General features: G+C 38.0%; 2 protein-coding genes across 2 annotated transcripts; both read left to right on the forward strand.

Annotated features, from left to right (window-relative positions):
- The first annotated feature begins 8,691 nt into the window (after window positions 1–8,691).
- Window positions 8,692–17,006, forward strand: LOC107759134 (extra-large guanine nucleotide-binding protein 1). Its single transcript, XM_016577009.2, has 8 exons — window positions 8,692–11,067; window positions 11,179–11,316; window positions 11,402–11,506; window positions 11,738–11,923; window positions 13,265–13,445; window positions 13,731–13,972; window positions 15,435–15,598; window positions 16,008–17,006. The coding sequence occupies exons 1-8, from the start codon at window positions 9,763–9,765 to the stop codon at window positions 16,597–16,599; spliced, it is 2,913 nt and encodes a 970-aa protein (XP_016432495.1). The 5' UTR covers window positions 8,692–9,762; the 3' UTR covers window positions 16,600–17,006.
- Window positions 17,007–17,697: 691 nt separating this feature from the next.
- Window positions 17,698–19,806, forward strand: LOC107759135 (B3 domain-containing protein REM16-like). The gene is made up of 4 exons (XM_016577010.2): window positions 17,698–18,077; window positions 18,196–18,712; window positions 18,821–18,948; window positions 19,364–19,806. The coding sequence occupies exons 1-4, from the start codon at window positions 17,967–17,969 to the stop codon at window positions 19,622–19,624; spliced, it is 1,017 nt and encodes a 338-aa protein (XP_016432496.1). The 5' UTR covers window positions 17,698–17,966; the 3' UTR covers window positions 19,625–19,806.
- The last annotated feature ends 1,053 nt before the right edge of the window (window positions 19,807–20,859 follow it).

The following is a 20,859-nucleotide window of genomic DNA, read 5'->3' on the forward strand; positions in this document are numbered from 1 at the left end:
GTAGATTTCGAACAAAATCAAAGGAACAACAGTACTGTCGGTTCTTTTGATTGCAACATCGGCCATACCTACAAGGCCTATCTCTATCTTTTTATCCTTGCGTGGACAGACCATGACTCCCAAGAACGCTGTCATGAAAGCCAAAACACGTCTTGCTTCCCATTTGTTTCTGTTCCCGCCATGAGTTAGTCCAAGGTTTGGTTCCTCGAAACCTTGCGGAGTTCCGTACCGTTGATACAAGAATTGGAGAGCACAATATCCTCACGATAAATCGTCATGTTGTACCTTCCGACTGATGCTTAGCAAATTCAGGAACGCGTGCGGAGATACTGGCCTTGGCGAAAGTAGGTATTGCCCTCTTAACCTCCCATTCAATCCCGCATATCTGGCGACTTCCTCTAGTGTCGGTGAAAGTTCAAAGTCAACAAAACGGAATACATTGCGGGTTGGGTCCCAAAATGGTATTAGAGCTTCAAGAATATCTATCTTTGGCTTAATACTCAGCAAATTGACAAAACCTCCCAATACTCTTCCCACTATCTCTTTGTTATCGGCTTCCAAATCATTCCACCACATGTGGAGTTGTAGAGGGACCTCGCTGAGGGCCGAGAACGGTTCATTTTGCTTTGTGCTCATCCTGCACATTTATTAAGTTAAATAAAGAAAACTCTTACTAGCCTCAAAACAGAACTGTCTATACTTGATTTTTGAAGACGGAGGACTTGGTTGTTCATATACGGCCTTTCAGCACTTCAGGGACGAAGATTTTTAAGGCTGTGTGGGTCAACTAGACCAAATCTTAAAAAAAAAAAAAGGACCCAAAGGTGGCTGTTTATGCAAAGTCAGCCTTCCGGCGTCCCTTTCGGGAACGTTTGGCTATGTCTTGATAAAACAACGACACCCGACTTCTTTATGACAGAATCAAAACTTCGACATGTTTTTTATTTATTTGTTTTTGGCTATTTTAGCAAAACGGGGGGTTGAACCCGATGAGGGTTGCCTACGTATTTCACATCCGGTGAGAATCAAACCCGCGTAGTTCGGGCGATAAACTAACTAACCTTTCGAAAACAGACATTTTTTTTGTTTTTTTTTGAAAATAAAGCAAATTAAAATAAAAACTCATTCCCAACTCTCCGCTTGCTATTTTTCTCTTTTTCTCTTTTCCTTTGTTTTTTTAGTAAAACAAACTATTAAAATAAAATATACAAATTTTCTCTTTTTTTTCGACACTATTTGAACATTGTCATTTTCTTTTCTTTTTTGTAAAAATTTTCCCAACATTCAAAACCAGTCATCATGCAAGTCCGAAATAAATAAATGCACAAGTAGTGAGCAGGATGCATCAGGATGGCCTTTTCTGTTTCAGGTTGCTATTCCTAGACGGACCCAACCCCTGTGTTGAGTCCCCTAAGTCAAAAAAATGCACATGATGCACATAAGCGTTCCTACTAGGGATCCGGCATGAAGTTGAGTTATTCTAGGTTCAAAACCTGGGTGCTTGGTCTAGACCTGGCTTACCCGAGCGGATAGCTCGAGCCGAGGGGGGGCAGCGTACCGGGAATACAGAAGCTTCACCGGCTTAGCAACTTGTCCGAACCTAGTTCTAAATTGGGATTTGACACTATACAGAAAAGAAGTCGTACGAAGTACACTCTTCTTCATGATTTAGAAGACTCAGAAAGGATAGGGGTTTCGGCACAATTTATATACAGTTCAAATAATATCAAAGCGGTAAAAGGCAACCAATTAGCACATTAAGCACAGATCATGTAACAAAATCAGACAAAGCTGAACATAACAGTTTATTCTAAGCTCGATTTCTAACCCTGAACCAGTGGTTCTGGGCGGAATCCCCAGCAGAGTCGCTAGAGCTGTCACACCTCCTTTTTACATACCCGAGAGGGTACGAAGGAGTTTTTCCCAATTAAAGAACAATCGAAACGGGATTTGTTTGTTTATTTCAGAGTCGCCACTTGGGAGATTTAGGGTGTCCCAAGTCACCAATTTAATCCCGAATCGAGGAAAAGAGTGGCTCCATATTACAGTCTGCGTACCAGAAATCCGGATAAGGAATTCTGTTAACCCAGGAGAAGGTGTTAGGCATTCCCGAGTTCCGTGGTTCTAGCACGGTCGCTCAACTGTCATATTCGGCTTGTTTATCTGATTTTTAATACAATTATGAACCAATGTGCCAATTTTAACTTTTTACCGCTTTATTATTATTGTTTTAAAAGAATGTGAACATCGCTTAAAACATGTCTTTGGACTGCGTCACATGAAATGCGCCCACAATCCGGAACACATTTTATTTGATGTTTTGGGATTTTGATTTGGGTCGCATGAAATGCACACCCAAGTTTAGGAAAGTAGATTATTAAACACGCGCCTAAAGAGACTATCGTGTTATTATTCTGGGAAGGCCGTGAGGTTTGCTAAATGGCCCGCCCTGAAAACTAAGTACTTTGATATATACATTTAACGAGGGCCCCGCAGCTTGTGCATTATTTGTTTGTCGAGACTCGTCTCATCTTTATTTTAAAAGGATACCCTATAGTGGCTACATTTCTTGTTACGTTTGTCTCTACTTAATAAAATCAAAAATGATCCTACTTAATTACATGCTTGCAGGTTATTTATAGAGGGATTCCGAATGATTTCGCGAAATCAGAAGCATGGCCACGTACACGGGCAGCTTATCGAATATTATGGGCCCAAACCCAGCCCACACAGTATCGACTGGGCCTGGGCCACTGCTTTTCCGATGAAAGCCTGCTTGGTTCGTTCGACTTGGGCTCAACCTTCGTGAGGTTGAGAAATGCAGACTTGTGCTATTTGTTCTAAAGGCATGGTTTGCCAATTATAATGAGGCAGTTTATCAAAAGGAAATGAAATTAACTAACAATGGATAGTTTTCATACTTAACATGCATTAAAGGATATGCTAATCACAAACATGGCTAAAGTCTAAGATATAACCTACTGCATTGTGAATCCTTTTATCTACCAGCCTATATACACAATCTAACATCCAGTTACCATACATTGACATTCACTATGTATGAGGGCTACCTCCAGTATCCAAGCAAAAATGTAAACTATTATACATTACATGATATTCAATATAACAGACTATGTATGAAAATAACATCTTCAACTCTTCTCTTTTGTATTCATGCTCAATTTTCAAATTATATTGACAGTGTATTAGTCGTGTACCTGGTATAGAAAAGCAAAAGAAGAAGGAGAATGATCAGCTGAGTAGTATGCAACAAACACAGCAATAGCAGCAAACAGAAGCACACTCAGTCGAACAGCCCCAAACCAGTAAAAGAGACAGTCCAAGAAAAGCAGACCAAGGCTCAACAACAATTTAAGAGACACACCCAACAGCGAGTCCAGAAAACCAAACAGCAACAGCCCACAGAAATCAATAAAAATAACCAGTTGCGACAGTTGCTTAAAACCAAAACAGTATTCCCGGAGTAAACTGATGGAACAATATTCAACCAACAAAAACTGGACACTACCAAACTGAGAATCCAGCAGTGCTTAAACAGTACACAGACTAGTACGAGAGGTAGTGATTTCTGATTTTTGGTTACACACTCAAGAGCAAAGACAATTTCAAGCCCTTTGATGTAAAGCTTAACCTAAAAATGCAAGACTTAACACTCTTTTTTTTAAAAAAAAAACCTTCAGCTCTTTTTCTCCAACCCCCTCTTTTTTCCTAAACAAACCTATTTATAGGCAGAAATGGCAAGCACCAGGCTGCCTTGATCCCCTCCCTTCTTTCCTGCCCATAACTTCTTTTAAAACTAATCAAAAGTATTCCCCATGCCCATCTATTTGACAGCCTCCTAGCATGTGTGTTTCTGCCCAAAGGCATGGGCAGTCCTTTTATTTAATCATTCCCATGCTACCAAGTTTGGTTCCCCACTATTACATTAGTTTAATCCTAATTCAGTACCCTATTTGTCAGCTCACTTAAACTAAGCTTTTCTGTTCTTTTCAAACCCCAAACTACCCCTGTTAAAACCTGATTATTACTGTACTAACATATTGCAGCATCAGGGCATTTCGAACTTCTGAAAGTTCAAATTCAAAGCTGCCCTAGACTGGATTCTAATCATTTGCATTGCAGTTACAAACTAATTTCAGACAATGTCAAGCATCCAATTAACAACAAAGTTCGATCAGTCATGTGAAGTTATCAGAATATTTAAACATTTAGTCATAGAAAACTAATCGACGATGTTTATCAAATCGACTATACTAATTATAACAAGGAATAATCAGTCGATTAAATAAACAATACGTACAGGGTCCCAAATGGCTTCAGACAACTTTGCACAACACTGGGAGGCCGTATGAATTATCTATGCGACGACTAATCTAATCGAACATGTATATCACAGAACGTATTCAAACATGCACAGAAAACAATCGACCAAATAAAAGGCCTTACAAAGACGGAAGAAATTGGAAGAAAATATCAGAAATACCAAACAATCACAACAAAACATGCTAACAAACTCAATCAATATTCGAACAAAACTAAAAAGAAAAAGAAAAACTTACTGTGAATGTTTAATAAAGGCCGACCCAGGTCTGAACTAGATTTGACCATTTGAGGCCGAACAAACTTTAATCGGGGTGTTCTCAACCGAGAACACCTTGATTAAAGTCTATTAGACCCCAAACCCCCTATAAAACCGGCAGGATTCCAAGGTTCTTTGTGTTCTAGGGTTCGAATCTTCAGATTTGGTTTTTTAGGATTTGTGGGTTTCGGACCAAACCAAGCTTGGTTTGGTCACAAAGGAGGTCAGGGGGTTGTCCAGTGTGAATCTGGGGTAATTTGGTGTAGATCTGGGTTTGGTCTCGAATCTTCAAATCAATATTCGAGAGGGCGGGGGCTGATTCGAGGCAAGGGGGTAACAGATTTGGGTTTAGGGTGGTGAGGTGCATCAGGGGTGTTAAGGGGGTGGTCATCGGCATCCTTGCCGCCGGCTTTACGGTGAAGGTGAAGGGTGGCGGCTAGGGTTTGGGATATTAGGGTTGGTCTCTGGAGACGATGAAGCCGGGGGGTGTTTGGATAGGGGCGGGGTAGCAAGGTGGGGCTTTATATATGTTTTAGAGTTTTAGATCCTGGTCGTTGGATCAAGTGAGATCTATGGCCAGGATCTATTCATTTAGGAAGGACGACGTCGTTTAGGTATGAAGGTGGGTGAGACCGGGTAGGGAAATGGATCGGATCAGATTAACGGGTCTTAGGGGAGGGCCTGGATCCGTTGGATCAATGGGATTGGACGGCTCAGATCAAACGCCCTGAAACGGCGTCGTTGTGGTTAAATGAGCGGCCTTGATCGGGACCGTTCAGCTGAATCATATCAACAGATTAAAACAAAGGCGCCGATACGGCGTCATTTGGGGCCGTGCTTGGGCAGCCTGGGTTGGGCTGGGTCTGTTTTGGTTTTGGGCCTAATTTTTGAGGTCCAAACCGATTTTAACCCAACTTTTTTTCTCTTCTTTAATTAACAAAATTAACTAAACTCCTAACTAAATTGTAAAAATAAAAATAAAATTGCACGCATACTGGTTAACACCCACACGATTTTAACATTAAATAAAAATCACTCAATGAAAAAAAACATATATTTTTTGATTTTCTTTTTCTTTTGGAGAACTTCCGTGAAGCAAAAATCACGTGCTTACAACTACCCCAATCACACAATAAATATGTGGTCATGGTAGTGGTGGGTAGACTAAGCAAATACGCCCATTTCATAAGCTTGAAACACCCATATATTGTAACCTCAGTGGCTCAAGCTTCCTTGGATAATATATACAACTTCATGGTCTTCCTTAGACCATAGTAAGTGACAGAGATGTTATTTTCTTGAGCAAATTTTGGCAATCCCTCTTTGATGTTCAAGGGGTCCATTTACATCACTTTACAACATATCACCCACAATCCGATGGCCAAAACGAGGCAGTCAACAAGTGCATGGAGTGCTATCTTAGATGTATATGTACAGATAGGGGTGACAAATGGGCGGGTTGGGCTGAATTTGGGCGGGTCAAGATGTGTTAGGTCAATAAATGGGTCATTGCCCAACCCAGCCCAAAGTGTACTTGGCCTAAGATGGGCTAGGTCAAGATGGGCTAAACAATGAGTCAAACCCAACCCGCCCAACTTGACCCATGTTTTAGAACCATGCTCAACTTGCATAAAAAAAGCCTTTTATCTTAAAATGTATAAGTCAAAATTTTTTTTGGGGGTGGGGGGTGGGTGATGCAGAAAAACGAAAAAAAAGAAAATAGGAAATTAAAATAAAAAAACATAATTTTTTTTAAAATACAAAAAAAAAATTGAGGGAGAGGGGGGTTTTTGCAGGGGGAGGTGGTGCAGGAAAAAAAATAGAAAATTAAAAATACAAAAAAAGTAAGGGGGTGGGTGGGGGAGGGGTGGTGGTGGTGCAGAAAATTGAAAATACAAAAAAAAAGTAAAATTTTTTTAGGGGAGGGGGTTTTGCGGGGGTGAGGGCGTGGATGGTGCAGAAAAAAATAGGAAATTGAAAATACAAAAAAAAAGTAAATACTTTTTTTGAGGGGGTGGGGGGGGGGGGAGTGGATGCAGGAAAAAAAATAGAAAATTGAGAAAACAAAAAAAGTAAAAAAAAAATTTGAGGGGAGGGGGTTTTGCGGGAGGGGGGCAGGGTGGGGGGATGGTGCAGAAAAACAAAAGAACATAAAATTAAAAATACAAAAAAAGAAGTAGAATTAGGGCAACTAAATAAATTTCTATATAAGTTGGGTTGAAATATCTTTTGTTTTGGGTGAGTTTCATGGGTTGTATTTGGGCTGCTTAATGGGTCAGAATTGGCTATAAAATATAATTGGTTAACTTGGGCTCAGCCCAAATTGACCCATGAGCTAAAATGTTTGTAACCCAACTCATTAATCTCTGGACGGGTTGGGCGGGTTAGATGGGTTTGAGCTCAAATTGCCACCCCTATGTATAGATAGACCCAAATATTGGGCTCACTGGTTGCCTTTAGCTGAGTGGTGGTATAATACTACCTAACACTCTACCACCAAGTTGACCCATTTTAAAGTGTTTTATGGTCAGGAACCACCCCTGCACATGCCTTATATTCCTTGCAGCTCCATGGTAGATGAGGTTGACAGGAGTCTTCAAGCTAAAGAATGAACCATAAAGCTTCTGAAGCATCATCTAGTACTGGCTCAATTCAGGATGAAGGCTTTAGCGGATAAAAAACGATCCTTCAGAGTATTCGTAGTAGGAGATATGGTCTTTGTAAGGCCACAACCTTACAAACAAATGTCACTCAAAGGCCACTCATATCACACGTTCAGTCCAAAGTGTATTGGTCCCTTTCGGGTCATTAAGAGAATTGGATCTGTTACATATTAACTACAGTTACATCCCACGCAAAAATACACTTTACATTCCATGTTTCCCAACTTAAGAATATATTGGATCTACCCAGTGGTCTCTGAATTGCCAGTCTCTCTCTCTCTCTTCATGGTCATATTGTACTGGATCCTGAGAGAATTATTGAAAGGGTGATCTCTAAGCTCAACAGGCAGCTCATTCATTACTTGGTGAAATAGTTTAATTGTCCCACTAAAGATAGCAGTTGGATAGATTCTCCTACTTTCAAACTTTAGTTTCCTCAATTTGCCCTTGAGGGCAAGGACTCTTAACGCGGGGGTGGGGGTGGGGGCAGTTGTTATGTGCCAATTAATTAGAAGGGGTATATTAGTCAACTCACTTAAGAGTTAGTTATACAGTTAGCTGTTAAAAGTTAGTTAGTGAGCTTAGCTAATTGGTTGCTAGAGTGGTCATAAATACTTAATACATTGTAAGGAATGGATATGAAAATAACAATAAACTTTTCCTTTCCTTAGTCTTAATTACTCTTGAAGTGTCTTGTTCAGAGATTATTCTTTTCCCTAATCTCTTAGACTTACTTCCAATTTTGGAGCTCCATTGTTAGCTATGCAACAATAGTAGTAGAAATAGAGTTAGTATTTGGTAAACTTATAGCCTAATTGTCCAAGCTTCTCCAAAGCCAAAAGTATTTTTTCTCTTCAAAAGAGATTTTTTTTAAAAAAAGTTGAAGGGTTTGACCAAACTTTCAGAAGAAAAAAAATTGCTTTTAAGTTGGAGCAGAAACATTCTTGGAGAAGCAAAAAAATTGAATTTTTCCAAAAAGTATTTTTTTGTAAAAGACTTTTGAGAAAATACACTTAGGGGTTGTTTGGTACAATGGTGGAATATCTCATGGGGTGAAATATCCCAAGGGATTAGTTATCCCACCTTCTATATGGAATAACTAATCCCACCATTTTAGCGTAAAAATTATCCCCGAATTAGCTAATACGTCAAACCAAACATAGGATAAAGTTAAACCCAAACGTTATCCCGAGATTATTATCGTTATCCCATGTACCAAACGACCCTTTAGAAGCACTTTTAAAGCTAGACCAAATATTAATTGCTGCTTAGAAGTGTTTCAAATTAATTAGCCAAACACAAATTATTTCTCACTAGAGTACTTTTAAAAAAAATATTTTTGAAAATAAATATTCTCAAAATAAATAAATTTGAGAAACTTGGCCAAACATGTTATATTTAAAAAGGGGAGAAAGTAAATTCATTTCAAAGCAGATGCAAAGTTTTGGCCGGAAAACAAAAATTTGAATGTTAAAAAGAAGCATGAACTTTGAAGTGTAAACAAGTGAAAAATGGAGAATGTGTGAATAAAAAAATCTGGAAGGATGAGTTCATTTATCGTTAAAAGCAAAACATTGTTGATATGCCAATCACGAGGTAGAAGACAAGTGGCCCAATTCCATCCAAAACTCCAAAACAAGCGTAAGTACTCTACTCTTCTCTCTCACACGCACTAGATCGATAAACGCAGACACATTAGCCAAAGACGCAACCTTTCTTCCAAGTTTCAACAAAGGCAACAACATCAAACAAAGAGAGAGGAAAAAAAAAAGGCGTAAAGTAAAAGAAAGAAAGAAAAAAAAAAGATGCCACTACAGAACAGTGTCCACCACTATTGGATACCTCTCCTTTTGTTGTCTTTTTCCTCCACTTACCCCCCTCCCCCACTTTCTCTACTTTCCCAACACATTTTTCCTCCATCCCAAGCTTTGTATTTTCCCTAATACCATTCCTGTTGTCTTCTCCTTCTGATTCTTTTTTTCCCTTGCTTCAAATTCCTTTTCTCATTTCCACTTTTCTTTGTCAGCTTCAGTTTCTACTCAGTATCTCCAGTCTGGGTTTGGTTCATCTCTGAAATCTTAGAAAGGGGCATGTAGCAGATACAACAAGATTGTATTTTTGGTCTTTATCAACTTACCCATCTGAGTTTCTCTCTTTCCACTTTATATTTGGGTCTGTAAATAAGTAACAATTAGTTATAGTTGTTGAGAGATTTCACTTTCAGCTTCAGTTTCTGTATAGTATTTCTGGGTTAGGTTTACTTTTGAAATCTTAAAAGGGGGCATTTGGCCGATTCAACAAGATTGCATAGTTACTTCTTTATTTGCTTACCCATCTCAGCCTCTCTCTGTTCCACTGTTGTATTTGTTCTGTAAATAATAGTCTGTGATAGTTGTTGAGGGACTTCACTCTCAAGATTGAACATTTTTCTCTGTTTTATACTGTTATTGCGTTTTTAAGTAATAATTTTTGAGGGGTGCTCTGATTTTTCCTCTCAATATGTCGCCAACTGTGGTTGATGATGGAGTAGAATACTGCTTTGCTATGGAGTATGATGGTCCACCAATAACCCATGATCTTCCACGGGCAGTTCCTATAAATGTTGATAGGATACCAGTGGCCACTGTTGTTTCACAGGTGCCATTATCCCACAAGTTAACTTTACCAGTTGTTCAACCTATTTCAGCCACAGATATAACCAAAAGATTTTCTAAGCATAGTTTAGAATCAACTGTGTCCCCTACATCTGTGATAGCTTTTCAGGGGGTAGATGAAGATGATTCTGCTAGCAAAGAATTAGCTTTAGGCTCAGAGATTACATTGTCCCCTAGCTCTGTTACTGCACTTGAGGAGAGAGTCTGTAGTAATGGGACGGCTTCTGGTCTTTCAGGCCAGTCCAGTAGTTCTAGTCCATTTGAAAGGCGTAATGGCGATGAGAGTGTAGGTGAATTTTCTGGTTTAATTAATGAATCTACTGACTTGGCATTGTCTTCCATTAGTCGTGATCATTCGCATGAATTGTTGGGAAGGGTGGGAAGTTCTGGTACTTTTAGATTTTCGAGTAGTTTTGAGAAATCCAGAGACTTGTCAAGGAGTAGTCATAATTTGAGGGCTTCGACTGGTCGTAAAGATAGAAGCTTGGAGTTAAATGATTTAAGCCAACCAGATTGGGCCTCGAATGAGTCAATTTTGAGTCTTGATTATCCGTCTTCTCGTGTTTCTTCTTCACGTAAATATGGGGATAGTTTTAATGAAACTAGCTGTGATGTTAAAAGAGCTCCTGTTGTGACTTTCTGTGATATTGAATCGGAGGATGAAGGTATTAATGAAGATGTTAGTGGTACAGAGCCTGAGGTGGTCCGACCAAAGAAAGAACCCGCAGTTAAGGTGAAGAAAGGGGTATGCTATCGTTGTTTTAAAGGGAATAGGTTTACTGAAAAAGAGGTATGTATTGTTTGTAATGCGAAATATTGCAGTAATTGTGTGCTTAGAGCCATGGGGTCTATGCCAGAGGGAAGAAAGTGTGTCAGCTGCATCGGTTATCCGATTGATGAATCAAAGCGAGGCAACTTGGGCAAATGCTCTAGGATGCTCAAGCGACTGCTAAATGATTTGGAGATTAGGCAGATTATGAAGGCGGAGAAACTGTGTGAATTGAATCAGTTGCCATCTGAATATGTATGTGTGAATGCAAGGCCTCTTTCTCCTGAAGAGCTTGTTATATTGCAGAGCTGCATAAATCCACCAAAGAAGCTGAAACCTGGGAATTATTGGTATGACAAAGTATCTGGTCTCTGGGGAAAGGTGAGTAGAATTTGATTGTGGACATCATTTATTCTTTTTTCCTCAATCCTCATGATATGTTTTGTATATTGAGCACTAATCTAGAAGTAACCCAATAATTTATTATAACAGGAAGGACAAAAACCTTCACAAATTATCACTCCCCATTTAAATGTTGGAGGTCCCATCAAGCCAAATGCTAGCAATGGAAACACTCAGGTCTATATAAATGGCCGTGAGATCACCAAACCTGAGCTACGCATGTTACAGGTTAATTTTTGATACCTGAAAAACAAGGTCTGGTAATAATTCATTTTTTCTGTTTTAGACTGACTTCTGTTGATTACTTGTACAGTTAGCAGGAGTACAATGTGCTGGCAACCCACATTTTTGGGTGAATGAGGATGGTTCATATCAGGAAGAGGGACAGAAAAATACCAAAGGATATATATGGGGCAAGGTTGGATTTATGCTCGATTTGAGTTTGTTATCCTTCTTTCATTGTTGGGGGTCATTGGTAGGAATAAGAATTGATTTGCACCTGGTTTGCTCCTGTTTGAGTTTAATTACCTTATGGAAATGATAAGTGTCTTATTTATGTTCCATGATTGAGTCCTTCTCGACTTATCCACTTTGCATACTCAAACATACAGCCATATCTGGTGCTCAGTGAAAGTATTTAACTTTTCAGGCTGGAATGAAGCTGGTTTGTGCCGTACTCTCTCTTCCAGTTCCTTCAAAATCATCTAATACTTGTGGAGAGCAAGTTAATAGTGTGGTTAGTCAAGCCGTACCTGAATATCTTGAACAGAGGGCACTTAACAAGCTACTTTTGATTGGATATAGTGGATCTGGTACTAGCACTATATTTAAGCAGGTGATTTTCTACTGTTAGAATTGACTCCTTCAGCCCTTGCTCTTTGCTGTTTTAGCTAATATAATTTATCTGTTATCTCTCCACGCATATAATGCTCTGATGACCAGCTCCATTGCTTTCAATTATCTTGTTTCACAACATCCTATTTCACCTGATTTACGCAGATTTGGGACTTTATTCTCTCTTGAAGAAGCATTAGTTACTATCTCAAAAAAAGTTTGGTACAACAACAACATACCCAGTATAATCCCACACATATAATGCTCTGATGACCAGCTCCATTGCTTTCAATTATCTTGTTTCACAACATCCTATTTCACCTGATTTATGTCAGATTCAGGACTTTATTCTCTCTTAAAGAAGCATTTGTTGTTGTTCTTGCTCTTGTTCCAATGCATTAATCTTCCCATCCTATCTTGCTAGATGAGAAAAAGTGAAACAAAAAAGCGAAGGGAAAGGAATTATGGGCATCTATGCCAACTACTTTGAGAAGAACCTTTTTTTAGCTTATTGTTGTTTACAAATTGTCGCTTTTGTTTGTATTCTGTCTGAGAGCAATTAGAGGCTATTCGTCTTCTTCTTCTTCTTCTTTTTTTCTTCGTCTTTTTAACAATTTAGATATTTTGTGGCATACTGTAATATTGTCTTACATAGAGTTTTCTCTTTGCAAGACTTGTGCTGATGCTTCTTTTATGTTGTTGACCTGTCTGACAAGAAGAATCACTTCAGCTGCTGCGACCTGACTTGCCTTTATTATGATCTTAAAGATGTTTTTATTGGAAATTGAAGGAATGAGGTAGTAGGATGTTGAAAGATATTAAAATATAAATGATACAGAGAGATAGAGCCATAGAGGTGAAGAACTGGTTAAATTTTGGTTGTATGGGCCAGTGAGTTCTTGTTATGGTACCTCGATTTGCCAAAGTGATGCTCATTTGCCTTTTGGGTTTGCTCCATCTTGTTATATTTCTCCTCAGATTTTTATGCTTTCTAATACCAGTATAATTAGAAACGTGAACATTTAAACAATCTGTTACCTTCTGAGAAAAAAAACTAAAAAATATACTTGATGGAGGCTCTGTATATAAAACACATGTCGCTGATTTTTGTCTTAATGATGATATTATTACTTGATTTTGTTCCTTAGAAGGTAGGTTCAGTTCAGGAAATATTTCTATTTGGGCACCTCAACTAACTTCTTGATTCCCTTTCTATTTTTGGTTTTTTTTAAGCGATTTAAGTGGGCAGTTCCCATTTAGCCATGTTAATTAACTTATTATGCACCTTGATTTTTCCCTATATTGTCTTTATTTAATTTGGCTTTTATGGTTGGTAAATTAGGCAAAAATTCTTTACAAGGATGTTCCTTTCTCGGAGGATGAGAGAGAACATATCAAATTGTTGATCCAAAGCAATGTATATGGATACCTTGGTGTGCTGCTTGAGGGCCGCGAGCGCTTTGAGGAAGAGAGTTTAAATGAATTGCGCGAGGCTTCTTTGTCTTGTGACACTAGGCTGACAGGTATTACAATTTTCGGGCTCCTCCTTTTAATTGGTTCCATAAACATGATACTTCGTGTGCATCTCGTCATGTTTGTCTGGGAGCCCAGGAGACTTGAGTGTATAAATTAGTGCGATGAAATAAATAATCCCGTCTGCGGTGAAGATTGGACGACTGTTTTAATTTTCACATAAATTGTTTTGTCTAGTTATGTGTGCTTAGAGGCTTTTATTTCCTCAGATACTTGGTGAACCTGGATTTCTTGCAATATACCCCTTAAGTAACAATTATTGCTTATGACATCAGGGAATAGCACTGGGATTGAAAAGAAAACATTATATTCCATACCTCCGAGATTGAAAGCATTCTCAGATTGGCTTCTCAAAATAATGGCCACGGGTAATCTTGAAGCCGTTTTCCCAGCTGCAACACGGGAATATGCTCCATTAATTGAGGAGTTGTGGAATGATTCAGCCATCCAGGCTACTTATAAGCGGAGAAGTGAACTGGAAATGCTTCATGACATGCCTTGTTATTTCTTAGAGCGGGTAAGAAAATTCTATGTTGACATTTTACTCAGTTAGATGATATCACACTTATGCATAATTGCTTGCAATTGATATTTGAAGGTTGAAGAACTTGTACCTTAGATTCTTCGTTTTATGGTCAAAGTCTACAGCTATTTCATCTCCTTCATTTCACATTTTTCCTCCACCAATGCTGTCCAAACTAAATAGACAAATATTGTTTGGCCCCAAGGAACTCTATCCCCCATAATTTTTATTTTTTATGAAGTAAATAGATTCATGGAAGGCATCAAGAAGATGCAGGATTACTCCCTTGTTAACTTTATGACACTTCATGCCTTTAAAAGAAAGAAAAAGGCTATTTAAAATAGGTTCCATCTTGTCGAGCTCAGGAGCGTGGGCTTGTGACCCAAGTGGGGGCAATATAATGATTGGAGGACTTCTTTATCAAAAATAGGTTCCATCTTAGGGCGGGTTATTGTTATTGCGACATGTGCCTTGTGACTTCGCCTATGTTCTTACGTTTGAGTACTAGTTGTAAGCCAATCTGATGCACGAGATCCTTTCTAATATCAGAGGTTATCACCTGATGGTAAATGTTACTGCTAGTGGTAGTTTTTTTTTCTTTTTGATAATACTGTCAGTTTTATCATTTTAAATTGTCACCATTATTAAAGGGACTCAAAGTTGTATTCTTGAAATAAAATTGTTGTTGTAAATTTTATGACATTATTTGTCTAATATAGAATTCTTTGAAAGAATCACTATATCAGGGGAAGATATATGTCTAATTTGCCTGACTTTACACTACTGCATTTCTTCTCTATACTGTTGATTTTGCATGCTTGCTTGGAGCTAAGGGTCTATTCGAAACAATTCCCTACCTGCACAAGTTAGGGGTAAGGCTGCGTACTCACTACCCTCTACAGACTCCACTTGTGGGATTACAGTGGGTTTTTTGTTGTTGTTGATAAGAGTGTTGAGTACCCATGTTCTGATGTAAATTCTCTACTTTTTGGTATACTTCCTGTATACAGGAGTTCTCTCCCTTTTGATTAATACAATTTACCTTATAAAAAAAAGTGTTGAGTACCGTAAAAAAGTGAAGTGTCTCTGTTTTGGATTAATCAAAAAGGTATGCCCAAGTAGTCTAGACCCTAAGACATCTGATAACAACTGAAATTGGTATGCGTCTTAACTTCTCTGGCAATATAGCTTGTTACTACCTTTTATGATATTTTTGATGGTTGATTTGATTACACCCGCACACTCTTGATCGGAACAAAAATTGAAATCTTTTATGGTACTTTAGTGGACTAAACTTGGTTGACATTGAAAAATTAGTTTGTTTATTCCAAGTTTTTAGTATACCTTGACATAGTAGCATTTGGCTTGGATTATTTTACTGTGAGTTCCTTAATTGATTCCTACAATCTTTCACGTGTTGCTAAATTTCTCTTCATCTATTGTTTTCCTATTTCAGGCAGTTGATATTTTACAAACAGACTATGAACCTTCAGATGTGGATATCTTATATGCTGAGGGTGTTACTTCTTCCAATGGACTTTCATGTGTGGATTTCTCATTCCCAGATTCTGAAGATTATGATAATCTTGACAGCAGTGATCACCCTAATTCTGTGCTCAGGTTTGAAAAGTAAAAATTAACATTTGGTTTACTCGCCTTTGCACTGTTATGCCTTTGATGGGGAAGCACTTTTGCCTCGTTGACTTACTACTTTCTCACTTATGTGGATTAACCTAGAATGTAGTGGGCGACATAGTAAAAACTTTCAATTATTATATTGGTAAGAGACCCATCTCATGGCTGGTGCATAAATCTCGGGTCCATGATAAGTAATTGATATGAGAACTGAAACCGAACGATTGGGCTGGGATTCTCAACGTATAACTTTTTTATGCAGATAATCCTTTCTTATAATTGATTTTAGGATCTGCTTAAATGAATATAGGGTGAGAAGTGAAGTAATTAATAGCCCGTCATTTACGGACTTGATAGATGTGTTGTTAACTATCTTACATTTTCTGTTACTCAGATTTCAGCTGATTAGAGTACAGGCAAGAGGGTTCATTGAAAATTGTAAGTGGCTTGAGATGTTTGAAGACGTTCGGGTGGTCATTTTCTGTGTTTCATTAAGCGACTATGACCAATATGTTGTTGAGGAAACTGGGGAGACAGTTAACAAGATGTTATTGAGCAAGAAACTTTTCGAGAGCATCGTGACTCATCCAACCTTTGATCAGATGGACTTCCTTCTCTTACTAAACAAGTTTGATTCTTTTGAGGAGAAGCTAGAACATGTTCCTTTGACCGAATGCGATTTGTTTGACGATTTTCATCCAATCGTTAGCCGGAATCGCTCCAACAGCAACTCCACCAGCATCAACCATAGCCCTTCGTTGGGCCAGTTGGCATATCATTATGTTGCAGTAAAATTCAAGAGGCTGTTTTCTGCTCTCACTAACAGGAAGCTGTATGTTTCACTAGTAAGAGGTTTAGAGCCAAAAACAGTAGATGAATCGCTCAAGTATGCAAGAGAGATAATTAAGTGGGACGAAGAGCGGCTAAACTTCAGCTTGAGTGAGTACTCATTTTATAGCACTGATGCAAGTTCCTTCTCACATTGAACTCAAAGCTTCAAACAATTATTTTTCCCCAAAAGAAAAGTTATGTCCATAAGAGGTTGTACTGTATATACTGAGATGGATTACATTACACTGAGATGGTAAAAGAAGAAAGCAAAAGCAGAAACAGTGGGCAGATGATCTAAGTGCTTTGGTTTGGCCTTTTGGGTTATAGACTTCAGTTTGTTCAAATCTAACGCAAGTGAACAGAAAAGTGGATCCTTTTAGGACCGAGATACGTTTGCCAATGAATGTGCACAAACACTTCTTTTTACAGAATAGGCTTGTAAATGGCTAATTTGGTATAGATTTGACAATTTTTGTAATATTGTATGTCTCTCTCCGGTAATGTAATCAAATTGTAGAATATAGGATTTAACCAAATTAGAGTGGAAGATGCTCGCTAACTATATGCTCTATGTGTGTATCTCTGTTTTTTTGTTCGTTTGTACACGTAAGTAATCCTCTAAAATGCCTGGCAAATGGGAAAAGGAGGAAAATTATTAAAATAGTTGAATCAGAATCCATCACCATAGAGAAAATGACAAGTTACAAAATTGATATCTGGAAACTCAAATACTATCACAACTTATTTCATTTTATGCCAGGTAACCAAAAATTTCTTTTTTACAAAAACTCATGGTTCACTTTGTCAAATTTCAATTTGATTTTATCCAATTGTAGTATCTCTTACTAGAACAGACTAAAATCATGGTTAATGCGTCAGTGTCTTCTTTATAAAATCCTACAGCGCCAAGTGAACCTGTCCAGCAGATGGAGATCAATATTGGCATTAAATGTAAGGTCTAATGTTTAGAATTACAGTACAAAGAGTCAAAGATAGCTCGAATTGGAAACTGGCAATTCATATGAAATGGACTTATTTTGTTCCTATTTCTAATGGGATCTTGTGTCAGAATGCATTGAATTCATTTTGGCAACATCATTCAATAAAAGGTTATACGATTAATTGGTTTAACCGACATCATTTCAGATTATGGCAAATGATACAAATATGGAAATTCAGAGTTTTCATCTCTGATTATATCTTTAGCCTCCTCAGGGGAAATATTAAACGGCTGTGAGGGGTCAAGTTTTCATATTTCCTCAAATGAGCTCTGCAGAAAAGGTGTAAAGAGACTTGGAACTCTAACTAGAAATAGCAGCTCATTTGGAAGATGATGAAAATGTGTTCAACACGTCAAACGTCCAAGTTGTGGTCCATACTATTACACTCTGCTCATTGAAAATAAAGTTTATTCCGTCTTTCTTTCTTCTTCAAAGAAGCACAATTTTATAAAGCCTCCTCGCTTTACTTGTTTTTCCTTTGCTCTTTTTTTCTTCCATAAACCAAACTTTGTTATCAGGAAATGGCTACAACCTGTGAGAGGTGCAAAGTGATTGAGAAGCAAAAGTATTGGGAAGAGTTCGATAAACATCGGTTCTTCAAAGTAATGATGAATGATTTCAGGCCTAGATTGGTGAGTAAGCCTCTACTATTCTTTCTTTCTTACATCTTTTTTTTTTTTCTTAAAAAATGCAGAGTTCTCTCCTCAAATTTATGTATTTGTAGCTGACACATTTTTGGGTTCTCTTCAGCGCATTCCACACAAGTTTGTGATAAATTTAAAGGACAGTTACAAACTGTTGGGCCGAAAAATTCTTAGGGGTCCCAGTGGCAATACATGGACAGTTGAGGTTAAGAAAAGAGAAGATAATGATTATGTGTTTTGCAATGGTTGGGAACAGTTTGTCAAAGACCATTGTTTGGAAGAAGCAGATCTGTTAGTATTCAAGATGAAAAGCTTTTCATGTTTTGATGTCACTATTTTTGACCTTAGTGCGTGCGAGAAAGAGGAGACTTTCTTTGTCAAGAAAAATAGGAACCCATGTAAACATCCAGATGAAGTAACAGATGAACATACAAGTGATCAAGAAGAGAGTAGTGAAAATGGACATTCAACTGAGGAAGAAAGTTATGGAAAAAAGTATGTGTTTCATTCATCTCAGCTTAGAAAAGGGAAGAAGATGAAGAAAATCTTGATAGCCAAGCAGCAGATCAATAGGAAAAGGGAATGTACACCTTCCTCAACGTGCAAGAGAAACATTGAACCTGGTTAAGTTTAACTCTTCTTTCAATTGCACTTGTATTCTTTTGAATCTGTCTCTTTTTTTTCTTCCTACATTTTTTATGGATTCTGATTTGGAGAAATTGTTTGTTCAGAGGAAAAAATGCCCATATTCTCAAACCGACACAGAGAGGAAGTTTTTCAACAGGCTTCAAGACACAAATCTTCTGTGCCTTCTTTTCTAATGACAATGCAGCCTACCCATGTCTACTTGGGTCAGCTGGTATATGTTCTATTGTCCTTCTATAAACTAACAACAATAGGTTAAAATACACGAGAAAGTAAAAATTCTTTATACCATAAGTGTATATAAGTTAAATCCTTCCTGTTTAAACATTAGCCAAAGTGATAGTAGTATGTAATCAGAGGCGGACCTACGTTGTAAAGAGAGGGGTCACGGACATCCAGAAAGTTTAGCAAAAATTACACCCTATATACAAAGCAGATTCTGGTTGAATGTAAAAGTACACCCCTCACTTTCAAATCCTAGGTCTGCTTGCTTCTGTTAATATAATGTATGTCGCAACTGTTGATTTCTCTCTCTATATTCACTAGCAACCCACCATCAGTCTAGTTTTTCGTGTGTCCTTTCAGCTGTTTTTGTGTTAATCTAGTTTGTTGAATATATGTGCAAGCAGAAACTGCCAAAGAAATGGGCAAACAGATACATGAGGAAGAAATATGAGACAATTAACCTGAGAATCCCTTCAAGTGGAAGGAGGTGGGCAGTTGCAGTTAGTTACAGACAGGAAGGACTTGTGATGCAGAGTGGTTGGGAAGATTTTGTTATGGATAATGATTTGGAGGAGTTTGATATCTGCGTCTTTGAACTAGCTCAAGGAGGAAAGCACAACTTAATACCAGTTGTTTTAGATGTTTACATATATACATCGTGTTAATATGAGACCATCTTGTTCCAACAGCACATCTATTGACTAGATTGCTACTTGATTTGCATTTGAGATTTAAGTATGTTATGTTCTTCTATCATGGACAGTTAAAAGTACCTAGTTGTCTTGTGATATTGGTTGGCTTGTTTTGTTAATGTATTACTCTGGGATTTCAATAATTTTATTCAGTATTTTTCTGTTGTATTTATTTTTTGTGCCTTTCAAGTCATTAGTACTTTAGGAGTTGCGATGACTATTTTAATGAAATAATTCTGGTAAAAATATTGAACATCATCCACAAATAAAACGAGTCTTGCAAATCAAGCAAGCAAACAAATGTTAAACGCAAGTATTTAAAAAAAAGAAGGCATTTCCTCTTTCACTTCCCTAATTTCCCAGTGTAATAGGGAAAAAGGGTGCTTGCCTAGAAGGCATGACTACTTGTTAAAGTCTAGACCAACGTTGTTCTCTCTTTTTGAGGAACCAAATTTCGTAGTGTTTGGTTAAATTAAGTGGGAAAGGAAATAGTACCGCTGGAATTGTTTGGCCATGAATCATATACTGTTTTGACTGTGAGTATTTGTAAATATTGATCTTCAGTATTTAAAATTGCATAAAATTTTGTAATAGTGGTTTTTGTGTACGGGTAAAACCAGGGTAGTAAGCACCTGATTTTCCGACGAGGCAAACGAAGCAAGGACATAACTGCAGGAAATCAGATTTGAAGCCAGGAGCCTCTCGCATCAAGGCCCGAGCAAAACACCTGCCCTCGGAGTCATCGAGACCATGCTCCCCGGTCCGGTTCGAGTTTCGGGACCTCGGAGAGCATTACCGAACGGATGGATCGTGATATCCGTGTCCGACCGGATGTCACGGCGTAAATCTCAACCCGTATCAATAGTAGATCAGCGATTAGCGAAGAGAAAGATTTTTATCTTTTTTAGAGTTGTACTTAGGGTAAAACTCCCTTACTATATAAAGGGGAAGCTGATTATTCATTAGACACATTATAGCACATATATCAAGGCAATATACATTTGCTTTCTCTGCTTCTAAAGATTATTCTAAGTTCTTAGATTTATTCATAGCCCTTCGTAAGGGTTTGGTTCCGAATCAAAGGCAGGCTAATTGTCTGGATCACAATCGAGCTCGAACCCTGTCTTACAACTGGTTTGACCATTTATTCTATCTTTAATCTGCTCATCTAACGTTATTAATCACTTGTATTGAATTAGTTCACATAT

Source organism: Nicotiana tabacum, chromosome 3 (assembly GCF_000715075.1).
Source record: "Nicotiana tabacum cultivar K326 chromosome 3, ASM71507v2, whole genome shotgun sequence".
Taxonomy (NCBI): domain Eukaryota; kingdom Viridiplantae; phylum Streptophyta; class Magnoliopsida; order Solanales; family Solanaceae; genus Nicotiana; species Nicotiana tabacum.